Source organism: Pollachius pollachius, assembly GCF_949987615.1.
Source record: "Pollachius pollachius genome assembly, chromosome: 6".
Taxonomy (NCBI): domain Eukaryota; kingdom Metazoa; phylum Chordata; class Actinopteri; order Gadiformes; family Gadidae; genus Pollachius; species Pollachius pollachius.
This window is the reverse complement of record NC_136939.1, coordinates 11256826-11270093: the sequence shown is the minus strand read 5'-3', so window position 1 is coordinate 11270093 and position 13268 is coordinate 11256826. Positions and strand designations below refer to the sequence as shown.

At 42.1% G+C, this 13268-nt stretch overlaps 1 protein-coding gene across 1 annotated transcript in view; it reads right to left on the bottom strand.

Moving 5' to 3' along the window:
- The window catches only part of opcml (opioid binding protein/cell adhesion molecule-like), a gene marked incomplete at both ends in the record, with an annotated part of 83810 nt that overhangs the window by 34204 nt on the left and 36338 nt on the right, over positions 1–13268 (bottom strand). The window contains one exon of the mRNA XM_079737854.1: positions 371–496. Coding sequence (XP_079593980.1) covers positions 371–496 — 126 coding nt within the window. The remainder of the gene's footprint in view (positions 1–370; positions 497–13268) is intronic.

Here is a 13268-nt window from a genome sequence, read left to right as displayed (position 1 = left end):
GTTTGAACCCTTATGTCCCACGTTCTAGCTGCAGGCATCTTTGAGGAAGAAGCCCGACCACTACCGTCTTGACATTGATGACAGGTATCCACAGAGAGAGAACGAAAGATAGGATGGAGGGATGGACGGAAGGACGGAAGAAAGAAATATAGAGGGACGGACGGAGAAAATAAAGAAAGAAAGACAAAAACAAAAGAAAGAAAAAAGAAAGAAAGACACGTACACGAAAAAAAAATAAAGAAATCACCAACGAAACAAACAAACAAATGAACTAAAGAAGGAACAAATGAAAGGAGGACGCAAGAACCAAAATAATGAAAGAACAAAGGGAGGAATAAACGGCGGCTTCCAGGCGTGTCGGCCCCCTCACCTCTCACAGAGTGATGCTTCCATACCACGCTGGGCTCCGGCCGACCGAGGGCCAGACACATGAGGTTGACGTTGCTGCCCTCGTTGACCGTCACGGCCTGGGATATATTGGTGATTCTGGCAGGCACTTGGTCGTGGAGAAAAACACAAGCACAAATACAATAAATTAATATTCATGGACTTAATTCATGGGGGGAAAACAAACAATATTATAATGAATAATAGCCTGAAGTTTCCTTGACTGAACAATGTGGGCGTCGTTAACCTGAAATGACTCAGTGACGTATTGGGAATGATCCGGTTTGACGCGGTATCGCGCCTGATTGATTTTTCTTCCCCGTGTATGTATGTAAAACAAGGCTCACCTCCACAGCAGTGCCATGGATTAAAAGATAGATGTGATTTCATCTCCCTCCCCAGACAGGAGGACTGGGGTGGAACTACGAGACAAAGGTGTCAGGTGTCGGTGCTTGACCTCCTAGCCTCCTCCGCTCAGATGTGTTTGTGTGCCGACGTGACCTTAAAGAGCAGCCACCGCCATTGATACAAAAGTTTAAAGACTGCACCGATATTTGGTTTGATTTTGTATTCTGTTCACTAAAGCTGGTTCACTTTAGTGACCACTTCATGTCTGATAAAAAAACATTCCCTTTAGACCCATAAAGATATTACAAAGGAAAATCAATTCATAACGATATTTAATTGAATCACCTAGTATGAATGAGCAGGAAACAATTTCTAAACCACTGATAAAATTGTAAGTCCATTGGCATGTCATCTCCCTCCTACTCATGTGTAGCTCAAGCCTATTTATAAATTTTTGGAACTAACTGTCAAACTGAAGTCAAATTATGGTCAGATTACTATAATAACTTTTAAACATTATTATCGTCCTAAATAACTTATCACCCCTGCTGTGGCCCCCACTTTGTAAATAAGAGCGCTAGATAGTGCAGATGAATCATCTCTTACGGGACGCCCCTGATCTCATTTCAGACTCCAACCAGGAAAGTAATTCGGGCACATGTGAGCTTGTGTACATGTTTGTGTGCAAATGTGTGCTCTTGTGTCAGTGTGTGTATGAGTGTGTTTACAGTTTCAATTTGTGGCACGACTAAGTAAGCCCTAAAGCAAAACAAATAATATTATAAAAAACAAAAATAAAACAAATGAAGCAGTGTGACTAAGATTATAAGAGGTTTTGGTGGAAGTTTGAGCACACTTGCCCACAGGGCCTTTGCTCATAATCTCTGAATCCTTTTTTTTCTGATTGTGTTATAAGGAAAATCAAATTGTGAAAGGCTGGCGGAGGAAGACATAAGATCTCATTATACCGATTCTCAGGATCCACGCTGAGACCAATGTTCTGCATTCAAGCGGAAAACAACAAAAAGAGTTCCAGAAACACCAAAGCAGGGACAAGGCTGAGAAAGCCATTAACAATACAAGAGGATTCATAATGTACAGCTGTGACAGCACTTAAATTAGTGTGCCAAAACCCCATCGGTGATTCACATTCTCTCTTACTCTCTGGTTTAATTCCAAATTCCGAACACTCAAGTACACCCAAGCCCAATTCTAATCTGGAATTTCATTTTCGGGGTTTATTATCTGAACAAAGATCAATCTTTAATATGAATGAATGAACATCAAACATCCATTCAATGCGTGACAGACTAAAGCCTAGGGTGCTCAATGCTCAGCTGAAGGGTTCTGTGTTTGATCCCCACTGCCCTCATCCTACCCAAGCATCCTTGGCCAAGATGCATAGCCAATACCTGCTTCTTAATAAACTGTCTGCGGCTGCAGAGACAGCTCATTAAGAATCCCCCTCTCCCCCCTTTAAATGACTAAATAACATCAATGCATGCAAAGCATTGCGAAATTGACTCGTAGGAGATGAACTATTTTTCTAGGCGTCATGGGAAATTATATTTAATAAAAAAAATGGGGGCTGTTACCCCAATACGGTTAAAGGAAATGTTGATGAAGTGTAGTCCTAGCACGCGGCCTGGACCGCGGGGATCAGAGGCTGAGCGATTTGTTCCCTTGGCATGGCGTTGACCTTTGAATATCCTGATTTAATTAGCATGCATTCCTAATGGCAGCTGGATGGGTTCATTTCGGACACAGTGTGTGATCAGGTTTTCTAAATGCCGCGCGGAACTCTTAGTAACCCTTTTGTACACACCTTGAGCAACCTGATTAATACTAACGCATTCAAGACCAGTGGGAGGGAGCAATGAAGCGAAGCAGCTTGTGATTGAGCGAAATGGGTCTAATTACACGTTGGCAAAACCAGTATCAAATTGAGGTGAGTGTCTCAATTATAGTGAGAAAATATGTAATATACATAATTATGAAGTAAAAGTCCAATAGTTTAGGGGATTTAGTTTATTTTATATCCTCAAATGTAATTTTGATATTGATATTTACATATTTCACACCAATTCACCCCTGTCACCTCAACTTTGTGTCGCCTACTCTGGTGTCCCCAGATATCCCATTATCCGCTGCTAATATGATTTGGATAAGCAGCGTAGGTAGCATAGATATGCCGGATAGCATGACGGGGACACTATCTGAGATGAGGATAAGATATGGCAGCACAGCCACAAGAAACGCAGAATCCCTCAAATCTGGATAGCTACCGGCCCCCAGGTGCATTCCAGGAAGTCAGGAAAAAGAATTTGTTGTTTGGGGAGAAATGACATTCCTTTAAGCGGTTAGAGCTTTCTTATCGACTGTATTTTCTGTTTATTTTGTTCTTCCTTTTTACGCTTATTTGGATCATCCAATGTAGACATTGTTGGTATATCAGTAGACAGCCAGTAAGCCGCTAGTAACCTAGCAACAGAGTGTCGGTTGGGTGTCAACAAAGGTGGGGCTGAGAGACCTTGTGAGGGAAATGGAACCTCAGAAAAGGATTCAAACAGGTTTCCTTTTGCTTTGGCATGACTGAATGCATGCTAATATTGGTGTTGGTCTGGAGAGCACTGATATAATGATTGGGGCCATGTCATTTGAGATTCATTTGAATAATGGACGTTGCATGAAGTCATGTCACGGCCACTGCATTCAAAGTATTACTGATTTCTAATTGGTTGTTAAGACGTGAAAACAGGGATATTAGCCTTTCACCTTTCTAGTGGAAACCGGTTCTTCTAGGGAGATAAAGCCAGCTAAGTTCACACACACACACACACACACACACACACACACACACACACACACACACACACACACACACACACACACACACACACACAGACACACACACCCTGTAAAGTTAATATAACTATTTGGCAACATCTTTCCTTCACTTTAACATTGTGGAAATGTAGGCTCACTTCATATACAGCAAAAGCTTCACCTTTATTAAACAGAGTATATTATATTTAAATTTGAAATGTATCTATCAGTGAAGTAAATCGCTGTGGGTGTAATGTCTCATCCACATTGGGGCTGCAGGATTCTTTCATACACTCAGTTTAGGTAAATAGTTGTGACTCTTCAAGTTAATACAATCCACACTGCTTTCGTCATGCATGAAATGTGGACGAGTTCCCTGCATTGACCCCGGTATTAGCATCCTACCGGCCTCGCTTAAAACCCACACAATGAGCGCTACAGAACTAGAACCGGAACACTGCTGACTCTGCCCTTCTTAATGCGCCACGGGTTCCCCGCAAACACATCCCCCGTGAGCATGATGCAGAACAAACATGAGAAAACACATACAGAGGAGTGGGGCACAGTTTATCTGCCCCCCAGCCAAGCCTTCTTCAATGCAGATTACTCAAGCGTTGCAGCCAGGGACGTGCCTGGGAGCTAAATATAAATACCCAGGTCCACTGGAAGGGCCGATGTAAGGGGGCGCGCCTGGGAGCTGAAATACCCAGGTCGCATGGTAGGGCCGAGGTAAGGGGACGTGCCTGGGAACTATATATAAATACCAAGGTCTACTGGTAGGGCCGAGGTTAGGGGACGCGCCCGGGACCTGAATATATATATACCCAGGTCCAGAGGTAAGGGGCTTAGGTCAGAGCATGGCTAGTTTATGACACATTCAATAGAATAAACAAGAAACCCAGAAATATCCAGGACACGACCCAGGTAACCCTGGTGGTCGTTCCAGTGCGGGTTTCAGCCAGCTGCATTAGAATGAAGGAGGACTGTACATAAAAAAAGGACGGATGATTTTTCAAAGAAAGTTTTCCCCTGTACTCATAACCTTTGGGCCATTGGAATAACTAATGCTACAAGTTTCTCTTTGCATGTTAACTTTAAGTTTTAAGGTACAAAACCTTGGAATAATATATATTTGATTGAAACTAAATTGAAAAAACACACTATTGCAGGTAACAATAATCAGGCAATGCTGCCTAATTCCTCATTTCTGTTTGTTGTTGAGCACCATTAACCATTAAGATATACTCCAATTTGTGCTAAATGAGCCATAACGTTTCCTTCAGCAATGTAAACACTGCAGTATTCCATCATATATAACAGCATGCAGTTACAGCGAGCTGTGTACAATACATGACAAATAGGATTCCTAATGAACCCTGCAAGGCCATATTTATTATCTTAGCCAAGGCTAGAATACATCCTCCTCTTTTGGGATCTTTTTATAGAAAGCAGGATATAAATGGTGCAAACCGTTGCTTGTTTACGGTCCCTTGACAATGCTCCGTGGGTGTTACAAAGATCGGCTGGCAAAGAGTACTAGTAAAGAGTAGGTTGCGCACCACTCATCCAACAGACGCACGGCATCTGCATGCTGAACCGCGGTCAGCCAAATGCGGCATCAAGTGGTATAGTTACAGAACAATGACACCCACTCTGCAGAACACAAACGCATCACACAAACAGTTCGGTGAACGTCTCCATCCCAGTCTGTTCGATGCAGTGATCAGCGTTTTGTTCTACCTGGTTTCCAGGCTGTTTACGGAGTTCCTGGCTACCACTTTGCGGGGGCCCGTAATAGACGGCACTTTGGCAAAATGTACCGATCGGGTTCTGCGATGTGGGGACACCGGCGGCCAAATGATAATCATCAAAGCCCGGTCGTCCCCGAGGTGGGGGCTTAGGGTGGGTACTGGCTGCCCACCCTTGGGAACCATCACTGTGGATGTAGCCACAAAATAAGGTGCTGATAAAGCAGTTGATTAGACAACGAAAATAGGAGGGGGCGGGGAAAGAGCGAAATATTGATTATGGATTTTGAATAGGCCTTTTAAACAACAGTGGTTCATCGTGTCTATTCTGTTCAATTTCTTTAATGCAATAACGTTTTGATAATTCTCACCGTCATCACACAATTCCAACTGGCAGTTTAAGAAAGAGAGGAAAGAAAGAGAAGGGAGGTGAGTGCCTAATAGTGCTGAATAAACTGTTCTTCAAGACAAGTCCCAATTAGGTAATTGAAGGCTATGAGGCTTGATATGATGAGCGGTATTTCAGTGTAATGTCAGCACAATTAGTACACGGTCAAATTACATAAAAATCTCTCCGCTATCCTCTTTTATGTTTGTCTGTTTGAATGTGAGTGTCAAATAGATGAAACTGAAAAGAATGTTCGAGTGCTACCTTATTCAAGCTAATAGGTTTGAAACCGTTTTGTAGCATGTGATATGCTGGATAGGCTCAAGCTTAATAAGACATCAATGTTGCTCTTATGTCTGGGTGTAATATTTTTCTCTAATCATATTTGATTAATACATAAGTTAAATTGATTAAAGAGATATAAGCTAATGGGGACGGAACAGCATTGCATTTATGTTATAAATAAGCTGGAGTAGACTCCATCTAAATACGTGAATGTTATTTTTTATGAATAATTGAATGTCTCTCTCATTTCCAGGTATTACACATAGTAGTTCAGTCATTGTCAACCAGAAAGTGGATTGGTATGTAAAACAACCTAACCTCGTCTACATATCTTTAGTTCAATAAGTAGCAATTGGTAGCAACATTGAAACAGGTATAAATTGAACTTCACACAAGATAAGGTTAAACCTGTAAACCCGTAGATGAGGTACAGTCAGCGCCATTTAGAGGATCACACTCTTGCCCAACAGCACTGAGGGTAAACTCAGTCGTGTCAACAGCACAGGCTCATCACACTACTTAATGATCCCAGGGCGGATATACAGAGGCCAGGTCATTAAACACAAGCTGTTTAAACTAGACATAGCAAAATACCTCCCATTCTGCTGCAGGCCATAAATCATACCATAAACACACCAATCGTCAGGGTAGTTATAGAAGCGGCCTATCCCCTTTTACCCAAGGGAGAAAGAAATCTCTTACCCTCAGCAAGTGATCTCCAGCTGCGACCACAGCTGTTTACCAGTTTACCAGGTGAAGACACGTGACGTATTAAATGGATCATATAAACCACTGGATCCTTACAGCCACAGCTCCACAACATGGGAAATGTTACTAGTTCTAGTAGCAGCATCGCTTCAGTGATGTCCTTCAGCTTTGTATTTCTCAGCGTAACAATGCAGAGTTGTCCAACACGAAAATACACATAGATTCTGTTGTTTTGTGGCAATCGGTAAATACTTTTTAATAATTTTGCCTAATTTCACTGGCTTTAGGTGCAGAGGTTAAATTTACCTATTTTGACTAATTCTGTTTTCGAGGTCTCTAATTAACCACAGCATTCTCTTCTACAGAGGAAGCAGAACGTGACAATTGAAATATTCTGTCCAATCAGCTGCCACACATGCATCCTGTTAAATCAACAATTGTTGTGGAATATGTGCGTGCGGGGGTCTCGGCAGGGGTGATGGAGAGTCTATTATTGAATCAAGAAAATTGTGAATTGTAATATGACTCTGAGAAGCAGCAGTCATGTTCTGCCTGTGTCAAGTAGGAAAAACAGAATGGTATGAGAAGCAACAGACATATTCTGTTTGTGTCGAAAAGGAAAACCACAAAGCTCTGAGTGGGTTTGAAATCTCTTAACTTCAAGGAAAGAGTTTTCCCATTGCAAATCTGCAAATCTTTAACTGATCTTCACCTCATGGGTAAAGATCAGTTCTTGTCACATGCGTCATCTCTAAATCCTAGCTGATACACAGAGACATAAGGGGTGTTCGTTTTGTGCACATTGTCCGTAGATAAAGTCCAACACCAGAAAACCACACCAGAAAAACCAAACCAGACCGGATAATGGAGATTCTTTAAAAACATCACAACCTGGGTTTGTGTGATGAAACGCAGAGATGCAAGGGGAAGCCTTGGGAAGGTGGATATAATCAAAGCTAGTTGTACAACAGTTAGAAGCCATAAAGAGGTTTCCACTAGGGCTTAGGCCGAATATTCAAATATTAGGATATTCGTTCCTTAGGAATATATTCAAATCTTGATTCATTATTCAAATCCCAATGTGTTTTTGAATGCTTCACTTCTTTTAAAGAAAAGATTTACATACAAAAAAGGTTTTTTGATGTCTATGCATATTTGGGAACTGAATGTAGAAGGCTAGGTTACATTTCATCGGAACATCTCAGTGACAAAATATATATGTAAGGGGCCTAGCTGCCAAGAACAATTCACGTCAAATTATCCATTGAGGTAAGGGTAGCCATCATTAGAATGGCCAAATATGTGATTTTAATTAAATAGTTTTTCGTTCGATTTTTCTTAAGTTATTTGTATATTCCTGTATAAACTTTGAACAGGGTTCAAACCACTCATTTGCATTGTGATGATTAGAAGTAGGCCAACACACAACTTTGGAAACCGTTTGTGAGTTTGGAAACGTTTAGGCTGCATTGAGGCTCTGCTTTTATTAAAATAACAAATAATGACTAGAGGTCTCTTCCTGATACGTAACAGGTATGGAAAGGCACGCACTATGAATGGATTTTTTTTCTTTCTATTTTCCCCACCGAATATTCGGATATTAATTTGGAAACCTAACGAATATTTCAAAGCTTGAAATGATGTATTCGGGCCTACCCTACTGTCAGCAAGCCACTAAGCTCTCTGTCTCGGTTCATAGGCAGGTTTTTTTACCCTACGGGGCCCCCCATTTCATCTTATGTTCTGGGCTCCATTCCAATGCCATGACAGCCGCATGGAAACAAACTGAAATGACAAAATGGCTGAATGAGTATATTGTCCTGAGACATGTAATTAATGTAACACGTTTAATGGATTCAAATTCACCACTGAGCAACAAGCTATGCTGCTTTGCTGGGGGAGCTGGTTCATCCGGGCACATTTGTGTACGCAGCTCCTAGATTGATGCCGTTGACCAGCCAATATCATTTAATATGTGAGTGAATATGTGATGACACACATTGAATGGCAAACTGAAAGTAGTCTGATTCATCTAGTACTATTGTTTACGTTAACAACAGCGGGAGCACTTGGGCGAATTGATTCAAAAGACAGATTACAAATGTGACAAGGGCGCAGTCACACTTGTTTTCATGCAGAATCACAACAAGAAAAGTACATTTGACAAAGTATATTGGTAAAGGAGTAAGGCCAGGAAGGACGGTTACAATGGTTTAATCACCCCGACTGTTATTGTCCATTAACAGACATAAAAGATACACAGTCATTGAAATAGGGAAAAGGATCCAAAAAGATAGAATGAACAAAACTTTAGCAAGTAAACATTGAATTTGTGACCTGTGCTTTGATGAATGTTAAGTAGAGTTAAGGTTGCTTAATGGTCCCCAACTGTGGATAGATGCAATGTCCCATTCCATAAGTGTTACTAAGGCAGTGGATATGGAGAGGTTGGTAACTGCAATATAGGGACATATCTATGCAAACCAATTGCTCCATTGGCACCATTTTGTGAATTCTTGGGGAGCCATTGGCCGACTCTTGAATAAGCAGCATTTATCTTACAAATCGTAACTCCTTTTTTTTTTCTGGCAAGGTTATAAAATGTTCATTAAAAGGTAATAAGGTTTATGTCAGATCATTAAGACTAAGTGTATTCTAGTAGTTTGAGATGTTTATTCAATCATGTTTCAATTTTAAACAGTTAACATACCAGTGTCTTTGTCAATCGTGCTAAACCTTAGCATTGTTTTCACAGAAGTTGTCCAGTAACACCGACCTAGACTTGCTATTCTGTCATTCAATCCAAATTAAATGTATACAATTAATCGACATGACTACAGATCTAATCTGTTGCTTAGTAGTTTAACAGCATACGGCCCTGTGTAGCAATTTAAAAAAAGGAATTGTCTGCCAATGATATTTCACAGTTGTTGCTATTTTATCGCTTGACAAGCCACTTGGTCGACCGAGTGGAAATGATTGACACCTCAACATCGGCGAGCACTTTGGCATAAGAATAACACAACATGGAAACAATTATCTAAGTAACATCTCATTTCTCTCAAACGCTATTTGGAACACTATGTATTATCGGTTCAGATTTCTGTTCATGCCATCAATCTATACAATTCCATTCCCTGGGTTTTCCTGCTTGTAGTTGAAATAAACAAATATATAAAAATAAATAAATGCCAATTAAAACATTAAGACACAATCTGGAAGGCTAGAGGATGTCAAATCTGCTCGACCATTTGGATGAATGTGTTTGTCGTTTCCCTGTGCACAGAGACTAACAAAGTAAAGTAAAGATTTCATGGGAATTTGCATCTGTCAAGATGCAAAGGCTTAAAAGCCTTCAATCAGACTTTTCTTGAGCTTGCTAAAACTGTTTGAACTGAGAGGTTTGTCTCAATTTGTTGCTTACAAAGCAATTCAAGCGTTGAAAATTATCCTGTGGTTATTTGGTATCTCTGACCAGAATATTCATGAGTCAAGCATCTATTTTTAGTCACACATTTTTTTTATTTTTCATCACATAATAATCATCAACATATGGGCTGTGTGAATGTAATTTGCATACGAAGATGGAAAATAAAAACCTCTACAATCTATATTCTGTACGCAGGTTTCAGACTTGTCTGTGTATGTTAAGTATTAGGATCGTACGATATCTATGAATGGCTCTTCTGTAAATAGACTACTAAGATGGGATTGAATGGAATGTTTTGCTTTTCTGTTTCACAATGTAAGATAAGATGGAAAGAAAACCTTAGAGACTCCCCCAAGGAGTGCTAAGGGTTACAGAGCAAAGTAACAAAAAAAGTGAGCATCAAAATATAAATTAATAACAAAAATGTTCTTAAAGAACTGCTACGAGACGTACTAGTGCTGCACAGCTTGACAGCTGCGTAAGTGTACCGTAAAGAGATGTCTAAAAATGAAAAAGAAAAAAACGATTAAAACCAAACAAGGAATTATGAGCGATTAGCAAAACGTAGCGGTTGATGAAGCCTTTAGCTAAAAGCCATGGAAGCTAGTTAAAGATACTAACCCTGTGTTAACATGATCAACAGAGGGCGGGTACAGTATCCTTTTGTTCAGTAGGAAAAGCAAACAAACCGCAGAAAGCTACAAATCCCTCCAAATAGCTCGGGAACGCAGGAGGTGAGAAATTGAAAGTGAAATCAGGGCCAGCTTCAGCAGAGCACAAGTGCTTTCTAATGTGTTACACAAGCAAAGCTTATAGGGCTCACTCTCCAATTTAATTTATCCTAATGTGGAATATTTCCAATGGCTCATTACTCGCCCTTCCGCTGGAGGGGGACTACCTCCTCTCTACGATCCTTCTCTGTAATGAGCCCTGAAGTTTATTAGAGCCTTGTGCACATTGGGGCCCGTCTCCTCGCTCCCTCTCCCGCGTCCCACGGTAAAGGAGCAGGGCTGGCGCACTAATCGCTACTGTATAACGCCACATCGTCGCTCTCAATGCAACCAAACACAGAGGCACTGTGGGAGTTTGCCTTTACGCTTTACGACCGAATGGAACTCCTCCCCGCTCCGAACACAAGGCCAACTCGGAATCTTTCGGAAGACACGCTTGAATGTTTGGGCCCCGCTGTGAACGTGACTAAACCGATTAACGATTTTAATGGATCGCTTCCTTTGTGATACCTTAAAAGTCTAAACAATGCATTTCTGAGTGATATGATTATGATGAATGCTATACTTCTGTGCATTACGCTCAGGAGAGAGGGGGGGGGGGCGGTAGTGCAGGTTGTACACGGGGTAACATTTTTGAAACGGACGGCTTGGAAGAAGAACAGAAGAGTTAAATTATATAGATAATTGCCAATGTATTATAAATATTGTTCAGTAAATGTAGTTAGATGTTTTTTTATTCGAAAAACCGTATGACTGTGCATTCCGTCATAGGTTTTCTGATGCAAAGTTTTCCATTGATGGTTTGTGCTATTTCGTGACTTATTAAATACACTGGGAGCACAAGCAGCATTGTAGACTTTTCCTTGCAAATGTGTCCCACCGGCCATGGCCTTTTTGCAACAATAACAGTGTATAAAGGGGGTGCTAGCACTCTTTGTTCAGCTGCCACATGTGTGAAACATACGTGATATCAGAGAATCCAGGGTCGAGGAATGGCAAAGTAAATACCATACATTCAGATTACTGTACGAGGACACGACCGGTCACATTCCCCCCCCCCGTCGTTCCCTTGTTGCGTAACCTTCCCCCATCCGAGTGCTGGCCGTTTGTAAAGACTGCAGAACCACAGAACAAGTGTGCGCGGTAATGCGGCGCTATCTCCCCATTGAGCCTTCACATAGCCACCGCCTGTTCTGTGCGAGCCACATGTGAGGAAAAAAGAAGAGGCAAATGTCCATAATCCTGGTGGGGGGGGGGGGGAGAGGAGAACAGGCTGACAAGGTCACTGGGCTGATTGATGTTGGCCTCCACAGTTCCTCCCCGGGTGCGGGTTCAACACAAATCTCTATTTCAGAGGTGCTGAAGATGAGAAGGGACCTGCGGGGACAGCAGGGACCCAAACCTCCTCCCCACGGACCTCCGAGGAGCCCGGCGTGCGGCGAAGGTGGGATGTTGTGGCGTATTCATTCATCCCTCACCCCGGGCCATCGGCCCGTGACTGGACTGGAGTGTGGGAGGCATGCTGATCCTCCACAAAGGGAAGGGAGGGGGGGTGCTCCAGAAGGGAGTCTCATGGGTTGGAGGGTGGGTGGGAAGGGGGGGGAGGGGGGAGGGGGGGGGGGGGGGATGGAGGAGGTAAGGGACACCTATGCAAATGTTGGGAGCACGGTGATCAACTATTTTAATAAACGATCACACCGAGGGAGACCCATTACCTCTACTTTACTCGCAATGCACTTAGCAGAGATCTGAATATATCATTTTGTTTCTCTATTTAAGGACATTGGTGAGCCCCCCCCCCCCTCCCCCCCCCACACACACTTTACACACATGTAGACATGGGCAGACCAGACACACACACACACACACACACACACACACACACACACACACACTGACACACACACACATGCACACGCATTAACGGCATAGAAAAACATACTGACTCCGGGAGGATAACTCCCATGAATAATACAGTTCCTGCATTGCTGTGGCTTTCATCTATTATTATTATCATCATCGCTACCTTCCTCATATCCTCTTCCTGCTCCCTCGTCTTCCCCCGCTACCCGCTTCGTCTCCCTCATGTTACATGATAGACAGCGAGCGTTTGCGGGCCCGAGCCCAACACATTCATCAATGCATCGGATTAATCATAGCCATTAGCGCGCATTCCACCAATAGCACCGACGTCAAGACAAGCTGTTTTCAATACGCTCTCTCTATTTAAAGACAATGCACTGATGAACGATGGAGCCAGCAGATGGACAATAAATTGAAAAAAATCAATCTAAGGAATACCAGAGATTTCCAGAGTGTATTTTCTTGACTGCAGAACGGAAACAGCAGCACACAATGTCTGACAACAGGCCCTGCACGTTTACTGATGCCCCATTGGACTTACTGTGGGTGCAAAA